General features: G+C 38.8%; 1 protein-coding gene across 1 annotated transcript; it reads left to right on the top strand.

Annotated features, from left to right (window-relative positions):
• Positions 1–445: 445 nt before the first annotated feature.
• Positions 446–26,103, top strand: slc1a4 (solute carrier family 1 member 4). The gene is made up of 8 exons (XM_028468124.1): positions 446–1,247; positions 15,193–15,235; positions 17,331–17,396; positions 19,851–20,017; positions 20,105–20,338; positions 20,412–20,606; positions 21,107–21,241; positions 23,823–26,103. The coding sequence occupies exons 1-8, from the start codon at positions 742–744 to the stop codon at positions 24,058–24,060; spliced, it is 1,584 nt and encodes a 527-aa protein (XP_028323925.1). The 5' UTR covers positions 446–741; the 3' UTR covers positions 24,061–26,103.
• The last annotated feature ends 1,250 nt before the right edge of the window (positions 26,104–27,353 follow it).

The raw sequence follows: 27,353 nt of genomic DNA, 5'->3' as shown, positions 1-27,353 counted from the left end.
GCAGGAGAAAGCTGCTGGAAGCTGCCCTCCAAAATAAAACCCCATCGTGACAAAAGTAAACGCAGGACAGATTATTACAAAATGCCGGAGAAATATAAAAGCAAAAAAAAAAAAAATTAAAATAAAATAAAAAATACACATAAATAGGCAAAAACTCAACAAAAATAATTACAAAAATACAGAATTTGATGCCAAAACTCCCCCAAAAATATAAAATGATAGAATGATTAAGACCATGGATGGATGTTTATCATGTCACAGAAAGCTGTGCATGTGTCTGGATAAGTATATGTTGGGTAGGCTGAGGGGAGTCCACCACAGGAGGGGGCCCTCCCTCCCCCTGCCCGACGGGTCTCCCTGTAATCTCTCCGTTGGTTGCATCATGTGTCGATGCCACACACGGGCTGCAGTGCGCATGTTCCACCGACCCGGTTCTCCGTGTCCAGACTGTTTTCTATTGGCTCTGAGCAGCGTGTGCGCGTAACGTGTTTGTGGAGGAGGGGATCCGAGCCACGCTGCCTCACTCCAGATTCAGATTCAACTATAGATCTGTTAGACCAGATCTGTTAGACCAGCTCTGTTAGACCAGATCTGTTAGACCAGATCTGTTAGACCGGATCTGTTAGACCGGCTCTGTTAGACCAGCTCTGTTAGACCAGATCTGTTAGACCAGCTCTGTTAGACCAGATCCGTTAGACCAGCTCTGTTAGACCAGATCTGTTAGACCAGCTTCAGAGAAAGATGGATAAAAAGAGTGAGCTGAACGGACATGCTGTGGCCCCCCCAGGAGCCTCTGAACAGCCGCAGGAGAAGCGCAGCGTGGGGCAGAAGCTGCTGGAGTTCGTCGAGAGGAACCTGTTGGTGATCCTGACCGTGTCCGGGGTCCTGGTGGGGGTCGGACTGGGGATGATGGTCCGTCCCATGAACCTGACCAAAGCCCAGATGTCGTACTTCGCGTTCCCCGGTGAGATGCTGCTCCGCATGTTGAAGATGATCATCCTCCCCCTGGTGGTGTGCAGCCTGGTGTCGGGGGCGGCCAGCCTGGACACCCGCTCCCTGGGGAAGCTGGGCGGCATCGCCGTCTCATACTTTCTGGTGACCACGTTGATCGCGTCGGGGATCGGAGTGACTCTGGCCCTCATCATCAAACCGGGGGTCGGGGCCGCAGCACTGAACACCAACAGCCTCGGACTGGAGACCGTCAGCAGCGACAAGGAGACAGCAGACTCCTTCTTAGACCTGGCCAGGTACCCCGAACCAGACATTTCATACACACAATGAGATCTTCTTCTTCTTCTTCTTCTTCTTCTTCTTCTTCTTCTTCTTCTTCTTCTTCTTCTTCTTCTTCTTCAAAATTTCACAACATATCAACCACATGTGATTCAGATTTGCAACTTTCACCAAAATGTATTTCAAACCAAAGACAGATTTCTGTCATGGGTCAGAAATTGTGAGTTAAAACCTCAGCTGGTGTAAAAAATCTCAAATTCTATGATAAAAACTGTAGAAATAAATCTATTCAGGACGCACTAAACCATTTCTGAAAGTATATATGTGAACTATAAATCCAGTTCTACTGATATGCAGTAAAAACAAATATCTGAGCTCAAAAAAGTAATTCTAGTAAAAAAAAATGTCTTTGGGGTCACTAGAAATTCTTGATATCAAAATAAGGTCTTGTGAACCACTGCAGTAAATACTGTTTCTTTCCACTTATTTACTAAATGAGATTATTTAAAATGTGTTAAAACTCGTCCATTTCATTATTATGAGCTATAGTTGTTTTTAAATAGTAAATAGCTTTAAAGGGGGTACATGGATTCAGAAATAAGAGAAAGGGGAGACTTGAGCCGTACATGTTTGATGACAACTGCTATACACTATAGGGGTTGTTTTTTGATGGAGAGGTTGTTGGATCGATTCCAAGGCTATACCTGTCATTGTGTCAGAAGTGCCCTTAGGCAAAATTCACATGAACAAGCATTTAGCGACAGTGGAAAGAAAAAACTCCCTCTTTTTTATAGGAAAAAATCTCCAGCGGAACCAGGTTCAGAGGTGGAGAACATCCGCTTGGACTGGTTGGGGTTAGTGAACAGAAGGACCAACAGTATAGGATAGAAGGATAGTCCATCACAGTGTCCCAGACTAGTTGAGCCGTGAACCATTGATCAGGAAGCGCTATCTCCAACATCAAGACACCTGAAACAGAAAAGAGAGCGGAGGGCGAGGAGAAGGCACAGACTGCAGGAAAAACATGACACACTATGATACACTCGTTCCCAGTGGTTAGGTTAATATTAAACGTTTTGCGGTATCCTTCATGCTCTGAAATTCTACCACTACAGACGAGGTTTCGTCTTGTACTGGTCGCATGTAATGGTATATGTGGTGGAAATCAGTGTAAATGGTGTGAAGCAGTGTGAGCAGTATGATAGCTTTAAAGAACATTATATATCCTGAATTGATCTTTTTTTCTTACTCTTATTAACAAAAAGTCTGCGTTTAGATAACAGACCACATTAAAATGTACGGTACTTTCCCATGATTAATATACTGTTCATTTAATTAAAGCAGTGGTTCACAGATGTTTCACAGTCTCCTACCCTTTCAGACATTTAACCTGAAGCCATGTACCCCTACTTCTGCATACCTAAAAAACATAATATTATAATCTCATATACAATGTAGCCCTATAGTAAAAAAAATGTTACTGAATTTTACTGATCCTGTTGAGAAATTATATAACTAGAATATTTGCATTTCCAGAAGAAAAAGTAAGTGAGGATGTAGGTGCTGGCCCTTATCATAGAACACGGCATAAGCATTAGCCTAGCATTACTGTTAGCATTAGCTAGCATTAGCCTATTATTAGCATTAACTATCATTAGTTAACATTAGCTTTAGCCTAACATTGAAATTAGCATTAGCTGTAGCCTATCATTTGCTAGCATTAGCATTAACTAGTATTAACATAGCATTAGCATTAATTCAGCATCAGCCTAGCATTAGCATTAGCCTAATATTAGCATTAGCTAACATTAATTAGTATTAACCTAGCATTAAATAGCATTAGCATTAATTCAGCATCAGCCTAGCATTAGCATTAGCCTAATATCAGCATTAGCTAACATTAATTAACATTAACCTAGCATTAAATAGCATTAGCATTAACTAGCATTAGCATTAACATAGCATTAGCATTAACCTAATATTAGCATTACCTTAGCATTAGCCTAGCCAAAGTACTAGTACCCCCCATGACAATTTGCGTACCCCTGGGGGTTCCCGTACTGGACTTTGTGAACTTGGTTTTAAAGGACATTATATTTCCCAAACAATAAGTTCAATTTCACACTGAGTGATATCAGTTCATAATTAGGGATGTCCCGATACAACTTTTTCACTTCCGATACAATACCGATATTTCAGCCTTGCGTATTGACCGATACCGATATTGACCCGATACAACATCAGCACGAATCATACACACTTTTATGACTTATTTTGTAGTGTGGAATATTAGAAAAGGCTTGATCAAGTAATGTCACTCAACCAGAGAATAATAGTCAGCAACAGTAGGGATGAGAAAAACTGACCCATCTATTATTAACTAATTGGTTAAATACATTTTAACCTTCAACGTAATATGTACAGTATTCTACAATTGAATATATATATATATATAGCTAAATGTACAAACTGACTCATAAACAAGAGAGCAAACAGCAAAACACAACCTAACCACTTTAAATATTCCAGTTTGCAACTAACTTTTGTGTTTTCCTCATTTAAAAAAAAAAACATGATTCCTATGATCCTCAAAAAGAAACCAAAAACATCCAAACACATACTAATATAACAAGTCCTTTATATCTATAGTTAGATCTGAAGTGTAGAAAACAAAACAAAACATTACTTACAGTATTTTAACACTTATATGAGAGGGACTGTTTTTCATCACTAGGGGTCTGAATGTTGACCAAATGAAATAGTTCCTCAATGGTTTAGGAATGAATAATATTAATAAGACTTTAATGTTTTACCTTTGGAACACTAGTCAGTTTATAGCAAATGATGGCTATAACTCATCAAATTATTCCGTTTTATCATAGAAGTCAATTCATTTGACTTCAGCGACTGATAATAAACACACGGTTTATGATTATTCTGGTGTTATTTATTTATGGTGAAAGAAAATGAACAAGTAAAATTAACAGATTTTGAACTCAGGAAGGTGAACAGCAGATTGAATGAAATGAAGAATATCAATCAGATTATTATTTCTAGACATTATTGCTGACTCATAACATATTTGCAGATATGAGTAATAGTAATAGAGCACAAATGTTCTGCCATTGTTTGCACACTGATGTTTACATGGTATTATAAACTGATGTTGAATATTTGAAAGGATTGTTATGGTAGGAGACGGATCAGGCTCTGTCTCTGTAGGTCAAAGGTTAAAAGCACATGTTGCACTGTTCCTCCAGTGTTTTCTCTCCATATTATATGCAGACACAGCTCAAAGAAAAATCAATAATCTTAAAGAAACATTAACAATAAATCTACAATAAAAAAAACCCCACATACTAAAAATATACATTTTTAATGAGCCATCAAACCCCGGGAGGAACAATAAAACACAAAATGAATGAAAAGAGGTGTTAAGGCAGACATAAAAGTACACAAAGAGTATGACTATATTAACAAACAATATTTAAAAAAGTTAAATGCTGTTGAATTATTTGACTTTGAATAAAACCTCACAGCAACTTTAATATTGTGTCGTGTAATTGAAATATTTAAATTAGGAGCACTCGCCTGGTTTGTATTTGAAATGAAAAAAAAGTAGATAACTGGAAATGTACAATTCAATTCATAATTGTCAATAATATAATCACGATTAATTAATTATCAATGTTTTTTACAGCCCCAGTACTAAATAGTTGACAGACAATACATAAGTTCAGTTGAATCTTTAGTATGAATAAAATACCTGATTGTACAGCTGTTTGTTCATAGATTGTAATATAATAATCTTTTCATTTATTATAAAGTGTTATAAAGTTTTTAATTTGAATATTTGTTGATTATCTATCGGTTAAAAAAAAACGTCTTTCATTTTAAGCCAATAATACATTTTCTTTACATCATAAGCAAGATTTAAGAAAAGCATGAATAATTGAATATTATAGTAATATTACATTAGTTAATTTGATTTCTAACATTAACAGAAACACTAATAAATGGATTAAATTCTTAGGTAGAGTTGAGGTGATACAGTATGTGTGCTACATGTAAAACAAACACATGTTCTTAGTGAGCTTCTAAGGCTAAATGATCAAACAGCTACACATAAGCGTTATATACTGAATGCTTAATATTTTCATCAATGATGTATTGTTTGGTTTTCTAATCAAAACCAAACTTGTTTAAAGTGACCTTTGGGTGTTAACGTAGAGCCGTGCAGCCATGCACAGAATGACCAAACAAAGACACACCATGAAGTGACACATAGCTCATAATTAAGATGCAATAGGCATAGACTGCCGGGGGGGGGGTCTGGCATGCTCGGTTGGAGAGAGGTTGGAGAGGGCGTTAAGAGAGAGGTCATTTAGGTTAGAGAGGGACCGGAGAGGGTCCCATTCCTCTCTCTAACACTCCCTCTATGTCTGCTTCTTCCCTTGTGTGTTTGCTCCTGTACTCCTTCTGGCTTTTGTCTTGCAGGTCCGTGGGATCCTCAGTGTGGAGTTACAGAGACTCAACAACTCTGTCTCCACCCTTTCCTCTGCACACACCCAACACAGCATAACGTGGATGGCTGTTCATCATAGGAATGGGATCCACACAAGGTTCCTGCTGCTTAACAGAAGGTTTTCCTTGCCGCCATGATGAATTCATGTTGGGTGTGGGATACATATGTATGTGTATACACGTATATATGCATATGTGTGTATCCATAAAATGAAGAGTCCGTCCTTAAGACTGCTCTACTGTAAAGTGCCTTGAGATACCATTGGTTATGATTTGACGCTATACAAATAAAGATTGATTGATTGATTGATTGATTGACAAACAAGTGCTACGATCATTCTGTTTCCATTCCCACCAAATAAGAGTTGATTTCATCATATTTACTGTTTATGAACAGATGTAGCACTTGTAGCCTAAGCGTGTTCTTATCAGCCTGTGTGCTGGCCTTCACTGCTTCTAATAATAAGTTCCACCTGTGTGAGGGAAAACCAACAGCTGAAACACACTCAGCACTTCTCTCTTATCCTAAAAACAGGTGGACGTCAACTTTAGTTTCCCAGCTCACACAGACAAGCTTTATTTTTCTGTTTTCACTTTCTGCAAACTCAAGGATGTGTTGGAACGTTAAGGACATGGGGGTATTTCATCAAACCCAGCTCAAGGTTAAGTCCAGGTTTAACCTGAGAGTCCGGCTCCGTTAAGCAGGGTTCAAACAACGGCCATTTCATCAAAGAGAATACACCTTGGTTACCATAGTAACACGGTCCGTGGGTCAAACCTACTCCCGACCAGGCTTGGCTTAATGCTGCAGACGCCCTCTCATGAAACCACGTCATCATTATTAAAGAAGTCATTTAATGATGCTTTAAAACACTCAACAAAGATCTACAAAAGGAAAAAGGAGTCAAAAAGACTTCTGTTATACTTAAATACAGCAAAAGAAAAGGAAACAGAATATCATGGTAAATGTTTAAACATGATTTTAAATCAAAAGGACGATAACATCATTGTTGCGTGTGTACCATATTTTGAATTAGGTGATCACAGTCTCCATGTGTTTAAACCATCAGTAATAATATGTCTAAATAAGGATGTATGCGTATCCATCGCCTCCATTTACTGCACGGTAAATGTATTGATCACAGATTAATAATGAGAAAGCTGTGAATACAGAGAGGGAGGGGCTTCAGGGACAGAGTGAAGGCTCCCCAATGATGAAAATACACTATACACTATCGCTTTTTGGAATGCTCAGTGCTGACCTGCACCTGAAGCGTCTGCAGTGGTGGACGTGACATCCAGCAGCGTCACATAGCGCCGCTGAGCTACTCCCTTTGTTCATTTTAATTTAACATTTAATGCTGGGTTAAACAAACTATTCATCAAACACTCACAAGTCACATAAATTACATATTATTTCATTATGAGTTACATCATCTCTTTTATTAAACGCTGACAGCTGTTAAAAAACGTATCAAACACACGATTAGTGTGATCACATCATGCATGAGTTGTTTTCTGGGATACATTGACTAAATAACACCATGTTTAACCCTTTACTACTTTTAAAATGTTATTCTCACTGCTCAGTAACAGATGATGTCACATCCTGTTGGTCTCAGCATTGGTTTCTATTGGCTGCTTATTCATCGTAAAAGCTGCAGCGCAGGCGCCCTCACTCTGTAATCATTAAATCTGTGATCGATCTTGTGGGTCTTATGAAGGCGGGCACTTAAGCTAAATACTATCAGCTGATTGGCTCAGCTGAGGAGCTTCAAGCTGAGAAAAGTTTGATGGAATGGGAAAAACCAGCGTGGTCACGTACAGCTTTAAACCAGGTTTAAACCGTAGGCCTGGCTCTATTAAGAACACTTTGATGAAACACCCCCCAGGACGATGAGAGAAAAAAACATGAATGTTTTAAAATGTTAAGGAGCAGCATGACAATTCTCCATGGTAACAGACCCTGTAGAATTAAGGGATTAGGTCCACTTCAGGCTAGATATTTCAAAAACTGCTTATCCTATGGCTAAAAATGTGGTATTGTGAGCAGCTAGACGGACATACCTCTAAAACTTTTAAGAACATTAGGACACTGGGTTTAATAGTTTGGAAGTTATGACAATTTCTTTGCAAAGATTTTAAGGTAAAAAGTGCTCCACTCTAGTTTAACGATCGCTCCACTTTAAAAATGAGATTGGAGCTGAAAAGTCAATGCAGTTAACGTTGAACACATTTTTTTAATAAGTCAATAAGTTTAGAAGATACAAATCACAAAAGCGAGAGTATTCGTGGCTTCGGGACGGGGGGGGTCCGGGATGGGGGTGGCGCTGGGGGCGGCTGTTCTTGGGGGCGGCACTTGCGTCCTGGGTTGTCGGGTGGCGGGGTGGTGCGGTGGGTTGCTCCGCCGGCCGGTCTGGGCGCCTTGGCCTGGTTCCCTGGGGCGCGCCTTCGCTGAGCGTGCCGCTGGCGCGGTGGGCCGGGCAGACACCCCTCCTCCTCGGGGGCTCACTTGGGGGACCGCAGGGGCCGGCTTGTGTGGCTTCGGGGGGAGGGAAGGGTGAGTTGTGGGGCCTCTCCCACGTTGGGGCCTCCCCTGGGCCGTGCTAGGTGGGTGTGTGTGGGGGCGCGGCCGGTGGCTCCTGTCCTGGCGGATCCGCGTCGGGGTGGTTGGTCTGCTGGCTGGAGGCGCCGGGCCTTGTGGGTGCCGTGTCTGGGCGGGGGTGCCCCGGGGGTGGGTCTCTGGGTTTGGCGTCTCGGCGTGCGCCCTCCCACCGTCTGCCCGGGGACGGGCTGCGGTTCAGCGAGGTGCCGCGCTGCCTTGGGCGGGGTGGGGCTGTTGGCTGGGGCCTGCTGTCCTCCGGGCTGTGCTGGCGTCGGGGGTGTCTCCTGTCGGCGTGGGGGTGATTGGGGATGGTCTCCGTGGGTGGGGGGGGCTCTGCTGGCAACATTGGTGTGGGGTTGCGGTGCCTGGCTGGGGGGGCATGGGTTCGCCTGCCCATCGGTCCGTAGCTGGTGGGGTGGCCCTGCTTGGGTGGTTGGTGGCGTCCTCTCTTGTCGGGGGGGCCGGGGCCGCCCACCTGTGGAGGGTGCTATGTCGTGGTGTCGTGCGGGCCTGTGCTGGCCCTGGTGTGGGAGCTGGCCTCTCTCCTGCGCGGTCGCCGCCTGCTTTGGCGGGGCGGGCTGCTCTGGGCCGGCTGGCGGCGGGGGTCGCCTCCTGGACTGCTGGGGGATGTGGCCAGGCACCTCCGCCTGGGGGGGGGGGGTTCCCGCCGTGCTCCGTATGGCCGCCGCGGTTCGGGGGGGTGCCGCGGGGGGTCTCCGGTTGTGCCGCTCGGCGCGTCTCTGGGGCCCGCGGTGCCGTGTGCCCGTCTGCGCCGTCTGCCCTCTCCGGTGGCCCGCCGTGCGGACGGGCCGGGCTCCTACCAGACAGGCCTCTTACATGGACACTTCACATCGCTCACTACCAGCTTGGTTCCACCACACTCACATACCCAACCCTTGGGGGGCTGGATGGTGGGGCTGGGGGTGGAGGGGGCCGCCGCCTGCGCTACTAAGTAGTGGCGCGGGGGCGGCACTCCCACCTCTGGCTGCCCTACTAATCCCTCCAATTTTAATTACACCTCAACACACCACCCCCCGGAGGGTGGGACCACCACTTCCACCCTCCGGAGCTATTGCACCACATACACATATATACACATAGGCTGGATGGAGAGCACCGCTCCACCACCATTATAGGTAAGCTTTACACTTGTCACCATACTGGCTGGATTACACAACATAATAAGCACAATATATTCTACAACCTCACATCTCACCCTCACTGCAAAACAGTCTATTCTTCCCCACCTTTTCTATTTCCTGCCTTGAGTCTTTTCTCCCTGCTCCCTTTCCCCTCCTCTTCCCTCTCCCCCTCCACTTAGGTGTAACACTGCTCTCCCTTTTTATATCCTCCCTATAATAAAAGATTTCTTACCTTTCCTTAGGTAGGGCTGGTGATGGTCAAAATTCCATCCATCTTCTCCCGCTTAGCCGTTTCCGGGTCGCGGGGGCAGCATCCTCAGTAGGGAGGCCCAGACTTCCCTCTCCCCGGCCACTTCCTCCAGCTCTTCCGGGGGGACCCCGAGACGTTCCCAGGCCAGCCGAGAGACATAGTCTCTCCAGCGTGTCCTGGGTCTTCCCCGGGGCCTCCTTCCGGAGGGACTTGCCCTGAACGCCTCACTAGGGAGGCGTTCAGGGGGCATAGGGGTAGGGGTAGGGGTTCTAAGTGGACATGGAATGAATGTGACGCATTCATATTCACTGAAAAAAACCCCCCAAAAAAACACAAAACAAGCCTTTTATTTTCGGCTACAACATAGAAGACCACATACAGTAATACAAACTATTTTCACTTCTATTTTGATTGTGGTTTTGAAGCAGCAGCTGGACAATAACAGTGTTTCACTTTGGTCAGCTGAGCAGGAGAAGGAGATCAAGAGCCAGCGGTTACTGCAACAGCTGCTTTACCTCCATCTACAGGATGTTAAGTGACCCGAGCGTTATTCGTCGAGCTCTGTGTCCTGGTGCAGGACTTCATGTCCCGCGATGAAGCCGGTTTCATTTTCCGATGTCCGTGTTTGTGTAATATGTCCTCATGTTTATGCTTCCGTCCATCCACTCTTTTCATGATAGCCATCGTATCTTCTAAGGCTCTAATGAATAATCTCAGCTTAAGTCAGTTGCTTGCTTTGGGCGGCCATCTTGGATTATGTCATCACTGGCGCGTCATCGGCAGGACTAGTAAAAGCAGAACAACCAGAATTAATTTCAAGCGGAATTTAACATGTACAAGATTGAGGAATTACTCAATTTGGAATAAAAATCAGAATAACCAGCCACCTACTTTGGATTTAAGTTTAATTTGGAATGGCCATTTTCATTTGGAATTAGGTGTTCACAAGGTCAGTTTTAATCTTTTTAAACAAAGAGTATTTAACTTTTATTCTGAATTAAAGAAGAAATAAAGCTCTCATGTAAACATAGCCAGTGATAGTATACTGTATCTCTGATCTTGTCATCACGCCTGCTGACACTTTATGTCGTTCTTTCTGATGAAACCAGATGAACACTTCATTACAGTTTCTCAACAAGACAATACATGTTCACAACACAAGCATATCAAAGGTACCGCATCAAGGTTTTATGGGAAAGCAAAATATGCCGTTAGTAATCCACATTCTTCACTCAGTCATGTGATTGGAGGAGAGCTCAATGCTTTCACACACACACACAGAGAGAGAGAGAGAGAGAGATCGCCAACTGTTACATTTTATTAGAAAAGCAAAGATCAAATGCAGACGTTTGTCCTGTGTAAAGTAATCATTCAAGAGATGAACAGTTGGTTGTGACTCTGGGTATAAACGTGTGTGTGCATGTGTGGGTGTGGGTGTGTGTGTGAGAGAGCACAGAGGGAGTCCAAAGGATCAGTTCCAACATGTACAGATAGAGAGAGAGTCTGCAGGCCTCCTGTGAGCCCTGTGATCACCTTACAGTCAAAATAAATTCACTATGCTGCTTTTAAACTTTAAACCACACATACGATTTAATAGTCAGTGCAACCATTGAAATGGAATGCCATGCTTTTTAATCTGTTTTATGATATATATATATATATATATATTTTTTATCAATAATTGTTTTTATTTTTTTTAAAAGATTAAAAGATAGATATTTAAAATTTCTAATTTTAAACATCCCTAAACCTTTTTTTTTTGTCTTTTTAAAGCACCTTGTGTTGCCTTTTCTATATAAAATACGCTCTAGAAATGACTTAGTTTTGCCTCTTTAGCAGCTAAAAATCAAATTTTGGAATTTTCTGCAATATTTCTATAAAAGTATTTTTTTATTGGAGTAGTTATGAGAACACACAGGATTTCACAAAAATTCATTGTCAAGAAAGTTTTTTTTTACGTTTCTTGTCGAGTTCCTGCTGGATACTGTTCTCTGTAAAAATTTGTAACAGACACTCAGAGCTACATGAACACTGCGATGCCCCTAATGCTTTTATTTTTGTGGAGTACGGTGTACATGGTAGGACATCATCAGGTCTCAGGAAAACCTCACTTGTCAAACCAAATGTTGTCAGAAGAAACATCCTCAGGCTTCAAATTAAATGTCATCAGACTCCATGGACTCAGGCTGTAAACACGACATGACATTGGAGGGTCACCGGTTCAAATCACTGTGGGATGTTGAGCAAGTCCCTTGACCCCCAACTGCTCCTCGGGCGCCACATTGTGGCTGCCCACTGCTCCTCAGGGACGGGTTAAATGCAGAGAACAAATTTCATATATGTGTGAAACATATATGACTATAAATAAAGGCGAAAGCCCTTGATTTAATTTAATTTAGTGTAATTTATTTTCTATTTTATTTTAAAGGTTAAATGTAATAAATTATTAATGTATTAAACAATCAAACAATATGTTGATATATATATTTTTTTAAATGAAAGGAAAGAGCAGCTTTTCAACTTACTTGGTCATGAGAACTTTTTGTTCCTTCAAAATAAAACGCCATGTCGTGTTTTATGGCCTGAGGCCGGTGAGTCTGATGATTTTTTATTTTGTAACCTGAGGCCATTTCATTTGACGCCGTTTGGTTTTATAAGTTAGGCCTTTTAATCTGAAGGAGATTTTGCTGAGTCATGAGTCCGTTTGGTCAGACAAATTTCCTGGTACCTGATACCTCACTCTGAGACCTGAGGATGTCTAAAATGTACAGCTTAGTGTAGATAAATGTATGCACACATAACAAAACCAAGCATAGTAAACTCTAGTATGGTAGAGTTCTACTCACAGTAGCCAAATAATTCAGACTCTTGGTGATGAACGTGCTTGGGCACAGTAAGGATTCAGTGTGAGTTGAGTAAACACTATTAGAAACAAAAGGCGCAACTCAAACCATGAGCTTTCTTCTTCTCAAACTAAGATCCAAATTAATCTTTAAAGCTGCAATATGTAAATTTTTTTTGCATCATTTGGTCAAAAATCCATAATCCTCCTTGAGCATATTGTAATCAAAGTGTTCTGAGTGGACAGTGAATCTATTCTCTATCTCCTGGCTCTGTAAAATGACATTTATAAATCCAGGAGCGTGACGCTCCAGGAATCTGGATATCAGCCATACAGAGATCTTTCTACAAAGCTCCATGAGCTGTTTTGGTCTTTACTATTGGCTGCTTGACTGAAGTGAAGCCTATCTATAGTAAAAGTGTAATGGTGGACGTTCCAGCAGAAGTCTCCATTGCAGCGTTAGACATAACAGTTACACGGCAAATCAAGAGGAAAAAAAAAGCAGACTGAGGTGAAGAAGCAACAGTTTAAAGCCACAAACACTGAAGAGGAACAGATCGCTTTTGCTTTGTGTCCTCGCGGACCTCCGTGACTGCGTGTAAACCAAGAGAAGCTTATTCAAGGTGAATTAATTTTATAGTCTGGATGCAGAGTGATGGTTATCAGCTGGGATCACAGCCCCCTCTGTGTGATCTCTGGTGGGGATGGCAGTAGCTGCTGCTCAGGACAGTAACTACAGAATGATATGTATATTCATGTTAGAGTCTGTAAAACACCAGAAAAACCTCCAATAACACAATATAAATTCCATACACTTGTCACCAGTCTATAGTGAGAAAAAAGTCGCTAAGAGCGTTCACAAAAGACACCGATATGGGAGGTTGAGTTCCAGTTTCAGTTTCAAAACGGAGCGGAGAGAGGAATCTACATACCACAGCTTTATCCGAGTACCCTGCTCTCTGCTTCACCTTTCATTGACCTAATCTATGGCTAGAACTGGTCTAATATTTTGAAATATTTTTGCTCTTGAGTTATTTAATGATATATTTCACACATGGGATAAATGGTCACTGTGACTAATGTGGTGAAACACAGTAAGCAGCTAAAAGCTGCTTTAAGTAATCCATTTTAAGTAATGATTGACTGAGAATGAGCCGAGGTTTACTCTGTGAGCAACTTTATAGCAACTTTAGCAACTTTAGCCAACAGCTTAAATAAGTCAGTAAAGCAATGATGTAAGAGCAACCATCCTGTTCTGTTTCAATCTGTCTTATAGAAAAGAATGTTGGTTTGGTTTAATGGTGAGAGTTTTTGGTAAATAATATAATCTTTGTCTAAATACAGTATTTCATTGTGTGTTTTAGAAAAAGACTGAGTCTGACAATGTACTTCATGAATAAATAGAAACTGCAGATTGTCTACTGATGCAAAGAGAGAAACTGAACTGTTTCCTATGTGGCTACAGTAAAATGTGGGACAATGTCCTTATATTGGTGCAGTGCTAGTCTGATATTGGCACAAGTGGCCAACAAACAGTTGTGTTTAAGACTGTGTTGTAAATGTCACTGCATACTACACACTACGAACTAAATGAGTATATACTGTCTACTATATACTAGTATGATTAGGATGATGATTGTTCCCACTGAAGTATATTTCCAAGTTTCCCAAGATGCATTTGGAACCTACATTGACAAAAACCTGAATCACACTGAGGATAAATATCTCTGTTGATTCTCCACCTTTGAAAGTTCTGAAAACTTTTAGTGAGAAAGTGACCAATAAAACTCATCTATACACATTTAATTCCAATATTTCAGAGACCATTGTGCTACTGACAAAACTTCCAGTTAAGCCCTGTTTACAAATTATTTATAAAACCAATGGAAGACAAGAAGAGATGCTTTTATTTTGAAACGGGGATGTTTGATTTTTAGATTGAAGTCGATGTCACGTACTGAGTTTACCTCCGTACTGAGATTATATCCCTAACCCTAATCTATTCCAATAAACAAATAAAACATGTCATTCACTTTGAAAACAAAAATAAACTAAAATGAATTATTATTTTTTAGCAAAAATTTATTTTCCGGTAGTGCACATGCGCATATACAATCTCAATACAATGACACCGGTCCCAGTTCAATTTTACCTTCCGATTGCAATGCGTCATTGGGGCGGTTAGTATGACAAGTGTGCCCACTGTGCATACTTAAAAAATGTCCCAATATAGTATACATTTCTCGCATACTCAATCTTTTCATACTATCTATTGTGAACGCACTTCATACTCAGACATCAAACTTAGTATGGGTAGTACGTTAGTATATTTACAACATGCCTAAGACTCGCCTAGAATATATATTTTTAAACTAACAAAGTACTGTATGTAAGTGAGTAAAAGTATGACAAACTATAATATAATAATATCCAGGGATATCGATATATTAGATTGACACCTAAAGAAGTATTTAAAGAGAGGGCTGCTAATCTACTGTTCAGTGTTGTTGGGCGAGACAACATATAAACACCAGCTGTAATGTTGCAGTTGCAGATATTTAATGAAGTGGTTGTAAGTTTCTCTTTGTTTTTTCCTCAGAAACCTTTTCCCTTCGAACCTGGTGGCTGCAGCGTTCCGTTCTGTGAGTGTCATCATTTCACCCTACATCACTTTCATCAAGCGCTTAAACATTTAAACACCATTCTTTTCATTTTACTCCACACTCCATACTGCCATTTTCAGTAGAATTTATTCCAGCTGCCACGCGGACGCCCCTCTGTGTTCATTTACAGCCGTTAAATATACTGGCAGCTCTTTTGTTCACTCCAAAGACTCTTTCAATTGTACCTTACCAGGCGTTACCATGACAAAACCATTCCATTCCAGACAGCCTAGCAACCACCATGTCTCTGCTAGCTGCCGAACATGGTCCGCTACACTTCCTACAGTTATTATCACAGTTTCTAAGCGCTAAGATAGGACTAGGGAAAGGTCAATATTTGGAAAATGCAGCGATGCAAAAGAGTTGCACACGCTGAAAGACACGGATGAGGCAAAAGCTAAACATTGAAATGAGTATAGTGGAGCTTCAAAGAGAAGTCAGGTTAAGGAGTTCAACCCTAGTGCTCACCAGTCTCATACTGAGGTGGAAGGGGTCCAATGGGGGATTATACCAAGTAAGCAGGGGAGAGGGGAGATGTTCAAACACATGGTTGGTAGTTTTGGTTCCACTGAGTTTTTTTTGCAGCTAAAATCATGCCTTCTCCAGAACTTGTTCCCATCAAGAATTTTTTACATTAATTATCCTCCCATTAATACAAGTAGCCTATTAATACAGAGGGAAAAAGCTAAACTCAAATTAAATACTTGATAGAACTTTGTGTAAGTGAAGGTATAATTAGTGCTGTATTTTAAGCTCAATTCTATTTTTGCAATTTCCAATAATTCATTATAAGTCATTGAGGCAAGCTACAATGGCCTCATGTAAATGATTGATGAAATAACCCAAATTTGTGGTCCAAAATAAAAATTAAGAAGTTTAACAAAGATCAGATTTTTTTATACATTCCCTCATGCAGTTATGAGACAATGAAAATAGTAAAGAACCAATGCATTTATGTGACTAATCATTAGTGATGTGAACAGTCTATGTACATAGCTCTAAGATGATCAAATTACAGGATGGCCTATGCAAACATGTTCCAGACTCAAACCCACACAAACTTTTTTCCAATTTTGTGGGGTTGGTATGTCCACCAGATACAATGTATAGCAGATATTTTTGTATATTCTGAGAGAGTAGGTGGAGCTGTATTACTATATTACATTTTTGTTTTCCTATGTGATGTAGTTCCTGAGAAGCTGAAAATCGACACATACCTCTCTCACTAAACTGGCAACATCTCAAAGTGTGTATCTTAAAAATTTCAGAATTTTTTGAGAACAAAGTACGTGGGCCATTTGTTGAAATATCATGGAAAGACTTTATTAGTATTTACTATTGTCTGTAGGATTTTCTCTCTAAAGTCCATCTTACATCGAAGCTTTGAAAACATACACCAACATTTCTGAAATCATTTTAAATCAAGTTTTAACACACTTGCACATAAATTACCTGAGTTTGCATCATGGAGTATTTTTTTCCATCAACATTGCCATCCTGGTTAGTTTGTTTAACCTTGAAGTTAGCTTTTTATCTCAAGCGTTAAGCTATCAGACTAAAGTTTGGGAAGGTTAAAGTCAGAGCTCGACTGTTGCTTATACAGGCAATTGTTTGACTTATTTTCAGTCGTGTGCAATGCAGTTTAATGTCATACCAGTTTTCTACAACAATAAGTGACAATCTCAAATATCGAACAACTAATCCCTAACATTAGCTTTGGTTTTTTACTAGCTTAGCTCACTAGCCATGAGCCAGCAACTCTCTAACATTATCCTTTTTTTATATATACATTATTAACATGCAGTGAAAATATATTACTGTATATAGCATGCTTCACCTAAATGGATAATGTTGCTAACCTTGCTAACATTATTTAACGACTTTGCTTCCCAAGCACATGTGATGTACAGTAATTTTCTAAAACTTTTTTAAACACATTATTATTATTGTATTCAGGCCACTTTTATAATCTTATCAAATACTTAATTTATCTTAGATATAGATATTTAATTATACATATATAAGTGATGATAGTCATTGACAGCAAAGTGTTTTTCTTTTGTTTGTGCTGCAGTATGCCACGGGATACAAGAGGGTTCCTGCTGGGAACGACACCAATGGGACAATCCTTTATCAGAAGGTAAGAAGAGCAAAAACAGATTTATGAAATATATTAATAAATAAATAAATAAGTTCAGTGAATAAATGCATTTTGCAATTATTTCAAAATAATTGCAATATTTGTGTAGAAACGCACTCTTACTCTGTGCTCTAAGAGCCTAAATTTTAGCTTCATCCAAAATAGAGTTAACAACTGATGGATTTTGTACACTTTTGTATCGTGTTGAGTTAGACAAGGCTTTGAAGCTGATAGAGGCTCATGTGTGGTATTGATGTATGCTTAGTGTTTATTTGACAGGTCACAGTGACCCAGTCATTGGCTAGTGATTCTGTCACTCCACAGACAAACTGTCAGGCACTGGGTACATGGACTGGATAATAGTTTAATTAAAAAAGTAGAATTAATTTATCATCTTGACATAATGTAGTATAAATATTGGGAGCAACTGTAATGGGTGATAGAAACTGACTGCTCATCGACAAACATTATCTTTACAAACTGATGGCAGATATTTTAGAGATTAGAACAGTTATACACTATTCAAGCTCAGACTGTCCCCGTTGACTCAGTGTGGTGGAATACGGTATTCATCTGAGGTGGTTCATGGTGGACATTATCCCTATGAAACTGGTGGAGCTCTGTGAAAGCACTGTACAATGGGAAGGGATAGAGCTCGGGATTTTTTTCATTACCCATCATCCAGTTCACTGAATCCTTCAACCTCTTACGGAGCTGAGCAAACATGCACTTGGACACTGCTAAGAGGTCTCACACACAGGACAGCAGTTTTGTGCTCTGTCAGCGCTATTATTAGAAAGGCTTAATGAAAGGGTGAACTAAACATAAAGCCACACTCATGGCTGTAGAGCAGATATGGGCAACTAGCGGCCGGGGGGCCACATGCGGCTGTCGGCCTTATTTTGTGTGGCTCCCAAAACCAGAGGACGAAAGTATAAAAATGACCACAAAACTAGACTAAATAACATGGAAAAAAAAAACCCATACAAAATAAAATAAAAATACACAAAATGACTCAAAAAACCCACAAAAAAGCAGGAAAAATATATAATAAATGGCAAAAAATACACAGAATAAAGTTAAAAAAACCAAAAGATATGAAATAAGGGAAATGTAAACAAAATCACAGCAAAAACACACAAAGGAACAAAAAAGAAGTACACAAAGGGCTTGTACTATGAAGCTGGATCACTATATCCTGATATCTCTCCATTTGCTTCACCTGACCAAACATTCTCTGTCACAGAGCAGCTGTACTATGAAGCCCGTTATCAACACATTCATTTAACCCAGGTGATTTCAACCTGGTTGTGTGTGTGCTCACATAAAATGGGCGGAGATTGCAGCGTCTGATCAATCACAAAAATGGAGAAACCGTGCACAGCAACTTATTTCACAATTAATGATTAATCCTTAAAAAAATGTGAAGAATTAAAATCCATAATTCAGATCAAAACCAACACTGTTGCTGCAGAAAAAGCAGGAAGGAAGGAATGCATGCAGGCAGAGAAATAATGAGTTTTAAAGCTTAAATTAGTGAGATTATACAATAGTAATTCATCGGAGAATAAACGGGACACTGATCAGTTTCATTTTAATACGACAGACGTGTTTCTATTTACGTATCCTCCTCTTTGGATGCAGTCTGTGGCTCTGATGCTGCGTTCATACAGCCCAGCCTACATCATAAGGTGGCAAGACTTGTAGTTTATACTTATAATAACTCAGATCTTAGCCAGGACTTAACCTGGTCCTAACCAGGTTAGCCGTTCAGCGTAAGTTACCATGGAGATTTACCTTGGTATGAAGTTAACCCACGTCGTAGTACAGGACACATGGACTAACTCCCGGTACAGGCTTCATACAACAGGCCCAAGTATGACTCCAAAAACACAAAATACAAACAAAAACACACAAAATGACATTAAAACATACAAAACAAGAGCACTCGGAGCACAAACATCTACCAAGTTTCAAATCTCTCTTTGCCAGATATTGGCAAACTTTAAAGACCTAGAAAACATTTCTATCCCCATCAATAACCATACAGTAAGCCATAATGTATGGACACCCTTGAGTGTATTTCCAGTGTCATTTGCAGCAGGTACAGATTGTAGTGTTTTTATATTTAGCATTAAAGCATTTAATCACACATGGATAAATGCATGGATGGATTGTTGGCAGGTCAGTTACTTGTATCTTTATCAAAGAAAGTATTTGTACTTCAGGTAAGATGCAAACCTATGGTAGATAGATAGATAGATAGATAGATAGATAGATAGGTAGGTAGGTATTGTAGGTTGGTAGGTAGGTAGGTAGGTAGGTTGGTAGATAGATAGATAGATCTCTGTTTTAAGTTCAGCCAAGTGAGGTTCTCTGGTTGAACATCTATTTCCACTTTCCTGACAGGACATTATATATTCATTAGCAGTGTAACGCTGATATGTGTTTCAGGTCCCTGTTGGCACAGAAACCGATGGCATGAACATTCTAGGTCTTGTTTTATTCGCCATGGTGTTTGGCGTCGCACTTCGTAAATTGGGAGAAGAGGGAGAAGAACTCATTCGCTTCTTCAATGCCTTTAATGAAGCCACCATGGTGCTAGTGTCTTGGATCATGTGGTAAGGGTGCTGCCTTTCACCATTGGTCTCCATCCTGACTCATCTCAATTTGTTAAAGGTTGGATTCCGTTCTCCGTTTCCTCTCAGGTACATCCCCTTTGGCATCGTGTTCCTGGTGGGCAGTAAAATTGTGGAGATGGAAGATGTGGTTCTTCTGGTCACCAGCCTGGGCAAATACATCTTTGCTTCCATCCTAGGACACGTTATCCATGGAGGCATTGTTCTACCACTCATCTACTTTGGCTTCACACGTAAGAACCCCTTCAGCTTCTTATCAGGCCTGATCACGCCCTTCACTACTGCGTTTGCCACCTGTTCCAGGTACAGTCACCACCTTTCTTCAACTTCCATAAATATACATAAATCTAATGGTAAATATGCTTTTTCTCACCAGTTCTGCAACCCTTCCCTCCATGATCAAGTGTGTTGAGGAAAACAACGGAGTGGATAAACGTATCAGCCGTTTTATTCTGCCCATCGGAGCCACGGTCAACATGGACGGAGCAGCCATTTTCCAATGCATTGCTGCTGTGTTCATTGCTCAGCTAAACAACGCTGAACTGAACGCTGGGCAGATTTTTACTATTCTGTGAGTTACCTTTCAAGAGTAACTAAACCCCAAAAACTATTTTTCTAAAAACAAATGTAGTGAATTAGTGTTGTTGATTGATCCTCAACTCTTGACAATTTTGTTGTAAAAATGTAAGTGTGACTGCCCTCTATGGGTTGAAACCCAGCTATGACAGTCTAATTTTGCTATTGACTGAGAGTCGTGGTTTTTGACCAAGGGTGTAAAAAAAAGATGATTTTATCAATCCAAATAATGTGAAAATAATTTTTTGAAATCATCTTTTTTTAACAAAAAAAACCATTTAATTGCGCTAACATATGCATAGCACGTTAACGCCCGGTCACTAGGTGTCAGTGAACCACATCAGACCTTGTTACACTACTTCACTCCTCAATGTATTTTAGCTGGAAGTTGATTGTATTTTATTTTCATAAAACATACTGGGACCTTTGGATCATCAAATTAAATCTAATACTACATACTGTAATAATTGTTTATAACTTTTGTAATTTCCTCAGGGTAACAGCCACAGCCTCCAGTGTGGGAGCAGCAGGAATCCCAGCAGGCGGTATCATCACAATCGCCATCATTCTAGAGGCCATCGGTCTGCCGACCAATGACCTGTCGCTTATGTTGGCCGTTGACTGGATAGTGTGAGTAACGTAGAGAACACACACACACACACACACACACACTGATCTCATATGTACACACTGCCAACATTACAGTAAGGAAGATCTAGCCTGAGGCAGGGTTGGAGTCAATTACATTTTTCAGTTACAATTACATCTTCAATTATCCAATTAAATTAAAATTACAATTAATATTTTTCTCCTGAAAGTCAATTAAATTAAGTTCAAATTTAATTAAACATAATTACCGAGTTTGAAATAAATAACCCCATAAAAATTGTGCTAGCTTTCTGTTAGCATATCTTATGATAACAGGTTGGTTTTGACCGATTTCTTACCTCAGCTGTAAAATACACAAAAAACATTATTTCATCCAATTTGATTTTCATCTCTTAGTTACCTTGTCAGGCTTCATTACCCATGAAAATATTGGTATCAAAGTTTTTGGTGTTGGCGTCTGAGCCTTTTTTTCTGAATCCGTGTACCCTTCGTTTTTGGTTATGACAATACAGAAAAACCAAAAACCAGATGAGGAACGTTTTTTTTTATTTTATTTTTATTTTTTCAACTTGTTCTGTTTGTGTGACGGGAAAATATGAGTGAGAACTGAAGTCCGCTGCACCTCCCTCCACAGGTCCTGGACCAGGTCTCTTCACACAATAGGACTGTTTAGGATTTATTTCAGCAGTTTTCTGGTCCTGCTCATGTTTTCATTCAGTCTGTGAATGTTTTAGCTCATAAAAAGCTGCTCACTTTTATGTTTTGTTTCACCGTGTTACGGTCCAAATAGTATCGAAATACACTGGCGACTGACTATCAACTGTGAGGCTGGTGTGAGGAACAATAGATGTTAAAACTTCTACGATTTGATACTTTTGCAAAAACAATTACAGCTTTTTTGAGGGCAGTAATTTTTTTTATTTTGCATGTTATAAATACAGCTAACAGCAGCCGTCAACACACGGAAGTTGATCACAAGAAAAGAGGACCACCAGTAGAATCATTACACCACCTCTGGTTCCACATATAATTTTTTAAGTAACACCCATTTTTTTGGTTTGATTTATTTATGTATTGATAATGTTTCAATTCACCAGTAATGTGACTTATGGGTTGTCTGGATCGGGGGCAAAAGTCTGCCCAGTCACCAGTTTATCTGGATACTATTTGGACCATAACTTCCAGCATCAGTAACTCTAACGAAACGTCATCGACACACATATCACACTTCTGCCATCAGTGTGAGGTGGACAACATGATAAAAGATCATTTTTTATCAAATGCAGCAGAGTAAAAGTCTGTCTGTGTGTCCACTCTGTGTGGTGAGATTAAAACATGAAGCTCTCGTCCTAGTTTCTCATAAATATCCAAATATCACACAAACAGAATCAGATTAAATTTTTCCGTTTTCCTGTTTCTGGTTCTGGTTCTAAATTAATAAAACAAAAACAAACAAAAAACAGTTTTTTTTAATTTTTTTATTTGGTTTTCAAAACAAAATAACCAAAGAACAGAGGGTACACAGATTTTTCTGCCAGTATACCCTTGATTTAAAAAAATAAAAATAAATGATAAAATGATCCTCATTCGAACTGACACGTAGTGGGAAAAGTTGATATGAGACATATTTTATTGATTGCATTTGTGTGAGCCATAGAACAGTAACATGGTTCCCCAGGTTTGTGTTTAATTAAATATTAATTGACAGTTTTTATAGAATTAAAATGTCAATTATCTGAACTCAATTACAATTCATTTATAATTACAACAGAAACAGTTTTTTTTCAATTACAATTAAAATTACACAGAGGTGACAAATAACGAAGTACAAATACTTTGTTACTGTACTCAAGTGGTTTTTTTCTGGTATCTGTACTTTACTTGAGTTTTTTTTTTTGTGACTTTTTTTACATTTACTCCCTACTTTTTTTTTTTTTAAATATCTTACTTTCTACTCCTTACATTTTAAAAATGAGCTATTACATTTATGACTTTCAAAGATGACATCACGATGTAAAAAGATGCAAAATGTTGGTAGTTTGAGCTTTTTTTCTGTTTCTGTTACGTCCCTCATTTTTATGGTTAACATTTTCAAGTTTTTTAAATGTTAAACTGAGGGTTTAATTGAGCATTTGCATTTTTTTTCTCAAAAAAAATTATTATTTCCACATTGCATTTATCATGAGTGCTAATTCACCAGGTGTTCAAAGGTAACAGATTTAACTTGTTTCCATGTACCAGTATTCTACAAGTTCTTAAAAAAAAAATATATATAAATAGAATTGCTGGTTTAAAAACACTGTCTTATTATTAAATGGACATTTGTTTTACTTTTTACTTTTAAGTATATTTATTAGCATTTACTTTTTTATTTTAATCAAGTAAGGGAGCAACCTAAATACTTTTACTTTTACAAAAGTAATTTATTGTTCAAGTATCTATACCATTAAGTTCTATACATTTAAGTTCTGAAGACTAGTACTTTTGCCAGCTCTGCTAATATAATTTTGTCATAATTGTAATTAATTATCAATTACGCGATTACAATTATAAATGACCCCAACCCTGGCCTGAGGTAATGTGTGTGTTTCTGTGTTTACAGTGATCGAACCACCACTGTGGTAAACGTAGAGGGCGACGCCCTGGGCGCTGGTATTCTTCATCACATCAACCAGCAGGAGCTGAAGAAGCAGCAGAAACACGAGGCAGATGGAGAGCTCACAGAAGTACAAGTGGAGGCGTTGGCCAACGTTCAGGCGGAGGAGGAAACCTCACCACTCGTCACACACCAAACCAAAGCTTTGGAGGCCATGCCAGAAGCCATCGAGTCAGTCCTGTGAACTCTACGGGACTAACTGGTGTTTTATTATTTAACATCTGAGGAGGTCACAGAGATCAACAAATCAGACACAGGCCAGGCAGAGACCTTTGTCTGTCCATGGTGCAACGTGAACTCAAAAAAACTGTATTTTAATTTAATTGTTTTAATTTAGGTTTGGACAAAATGAACACAACTATCCTAAACTATCAGTTTCATTGATTATCCCTATTTAAATGACTAAAAGCATACCTAACTTGCTAAATAATTGAGTCAACTACTGTTGTTATTTTTCTATTTATTATCTTCAGATTTTCGTACGGAAGCCAGGAGGGTTACGTTGGAATTATGTTGTGAGAAACTTTTGAGGAATTTGACATGTGGTCAAAGAGAAATTTGACATAAGGTCCCAAAACATGCATGTGAGGTATTTCCATGTCTGATTGTAAACTTTTTTTTTAGTATTTTTTGAAGAAAAAAAAAAGAAAAAAGGTTCAGATTGCTTTTTCCGTTTCAAAACGTGAATTCTGCGTTTTCTGTGATGGCGGAAAATTACTCCCTAAATGTGGAACAATATTTCAATATTAGAACACCATCAAGAACATTTCTTTATTTTGACATGCACATAGAAAATGCAATGAACCAATAACATGTATTCAAACACCTATTGAAAGAACTATTAAGACTTTTCCCATAGGCTACAGTAACGTCAAATTTTAGAAATCCCAAGTCAAACTACATTTCTGTAGAAAGAGCATGACTTTTTGTGTTTACGTGCCATCAACAGACAATGTTAAACATTAACTCTTCAAAGGACAGGTTAACCTTTTTAGCCTCTTTTTTTGGACAGGCTACGTGCAGCTTAACAACGACAATTATCCATGGAGAGGAAAGCACTTTATACATGATTATTCACTGTCTAATGCCGTAATCTTGTAAAATAATCACCTAATTGTGTTGTTTCTTGAGTAAAGAAACATCATCTAGTGGTATTAGCTGCTAATGATAACCATTTTCAAGAATGTAACAAAACCAGAATTTTCCTCAAAAACAAGACATTAAAGCAACCTCTCACTTTATCCTACAAATGGGTGCCACAAACTTTGCGAGGTTTAGTAAAGCCGTGAGGTTTTATTTTTTTATTAACACTAGCACACCAATTAGTGTTGCATAACATCAAAAAACATCAAACCAAACTTGTGTTATTGATATTCCTAAATGTGGACACTGCCAGTTTTATTATGTAAGGAATCCTTTCAGGAAATTTTGCTATGGAATGAAACATTTTTTTTTAGCTCGTAGCTAATGGTTAGCTACTACTGTTTCTGTGCTTTAAACGAGTGTATAATTTGTCTCAAACATGATGACACTTGAATCATCAGGCCTGTATGTAGGCCTACACACATAATCAGATGGTGTTTTTTAATGCTCTTAAAGGATTTGGTAAAGTAATCATATCAGGACTTTGGCTAAACTTTAGTTTAGTAGACAAATTAGCACTCTAAAAATACAAATGAGGAATAGTGGGTGTACTGTAGCACTAAAGCTGGAGTAGTACTACAACAGAATGTGATCCACTGACAGATTTTTTTTTTTGATAATCTTTCATCGTTTATAGTCTGTTTTTGTTTGACATGAAGAAAAACTTCAGCACTCCAGTTGTTTTTAAATGAAGGACCGTATCATGTCAGTATTGAAAGTCTTTAAACATGCTTTATGTGATAAACTAAAAAGTATTTAAAAAAATCAGTGAAATCATTGAAATGATTGATTTTAATGTTACACTAACACAGGACTTAAAAGAAGAATGAGAACCAAGCCAATTCCCATCACTGCAGGTCTGTCTCATTTTGAATCCCAGTATCTGAGTTTGTTCTCCCACTCCCTCCTTCCATTTCCCACCTTTTCCACTACAAAGCCAAACCATGTCCTCTTCAGGCTTTAGTGTTTGCTGCTCTCTTGTTGCCATATTGTAAAACTAACCTGAAGTCTTTTTTTTTGTCACATTTTTCTATAATTCTGTCACTTAGACAAATCTATGTGAGATGAGCTAATTTTTGTTTTTTCTCAGGTTAATTAATATAAATTGTTTCACATTTTCACGCTGATGGTTAGTTTCTGTACGAGTTTGAATTTTATGAAATAACACTGTGGTATAAATGTGTGTTTGTCTTCTAATTTATTGTAAAATTAAAAAATTTTGTATTCCTCTTTTTGTTTTACACATTCCTGTAGTGCTCTGAAAGTAATTTTTAATCAGTCTTCTAGATGTAAAAGAAAAAAATCTGTTGCAAGAATGTGTTTTTATTTTATTTCTTAGGAGTTTCCTGTGCCATTTCTGTGTCTGACATTGTACAGTCTGTCAACATTAAAAAGAGGATTTCTTCATGCATCTCGTGTACTTTTACCTTTAAAACTTGATTTTAATTTCTACTGTCCAGTGGTTTTCAACCTTTACATCCTGTGACCTCCAAAATAAAGGTTCCAGAGAGCGGGGACCCCCACTGTAGCTGAAGGTGGTTGAACACAGACATGAACATTGAAGAACAGTCATGAGGAGACAGGACCATCTATAAGGGGGAATAAAGGGGAGAGATTTTTGGGGTCCATCCATAAAGTCAGTAAAATGATGGTCCATTGTTCTATGAATCTGTGATAACCACATTTATTTATTTATTTATTCATCCAAATAATATCCACTGTTATCCAGGAAGTTTATTATTATTTGCGCCATAAGTCATCCTAAAGATGTACATCTGGTTAAAAGTGACCAAAAATGGTGGAAATGGTATTTTAAAAACAGAAATTGGTTAAAAGTTGCAAATTAGAGTGACCAAAAATGGACAGAGACAGAGAAAAATATGCAAAATCTTAACAAAAATACACAAAAAAAACTCCAAGAAATACAAAAATATACAAAATGACAGAGAAATATACAAAATAAAGACAAAAATATAAAAACTGACTTCAAAAATATGCAGAAATACACAAAATAAAGACAAAAACATGAAAAATACAGAAAAAGAAAACATACAAAACGGTTACAAAAAATACACAAAATGACTCCAAGAAGACAAAAAGATACAAGAATACGCAAACCTACAATTCAAATACACAAAATAAAGACAAATGCAGAAAAAGAAAACAATTATACAAAACAATAACAAAATGCACAAAATGACTTACAAAAAACACAAAAATATAAACAAATACAGCACAAATACACAAAATAATAACTTAAACATAAAAAATAAAGAGAAACATTTTTTACAAAATGATCACAAAAATACACAAAATGACTACAAGAAATACATG

This window comes from Gouania willdenowi, chromosome 15 (assembly GCF_900634775.1).
Source record: "Gouania willdenowi chromosome 15, fGouWil2.1, whole genome shotgun sequence".
Lineage (NCBI taxonomy): Eukaryota > Metazoa > Chordata > Actinopteri > Blenniiformes > Gobiesocidae > Gouania > Gouania willdenowi.
This window is presented reverse-complemented; position numbering and strand designations above follow the sequence as displayed.

Bases quoted from the DNA above. Each gene is read 5' to 3' on its own strand.
- slc1a4 (XM_028468124.1), top strand. From the start codon at position 742: ATGGATAAAAAGAGTGAGCTGAACGGACATGCTGTGGCCCCCCCAGGA. The intron at 1,248-15,192 runs GTACCCCGAACC...TTTTTTCCTCAG, and splicing joins TCCTTCTTAGACCTGGCCAG to AAACCTTTTCCCTTCGAACC. The intron at 20,607-21,106 runs GTGAGTTACCTT...TAATTTCCTCAG, and splicing joins GGGCAGATTTTTACTATTCT to GGTAACAGCCACAGCCTCCA.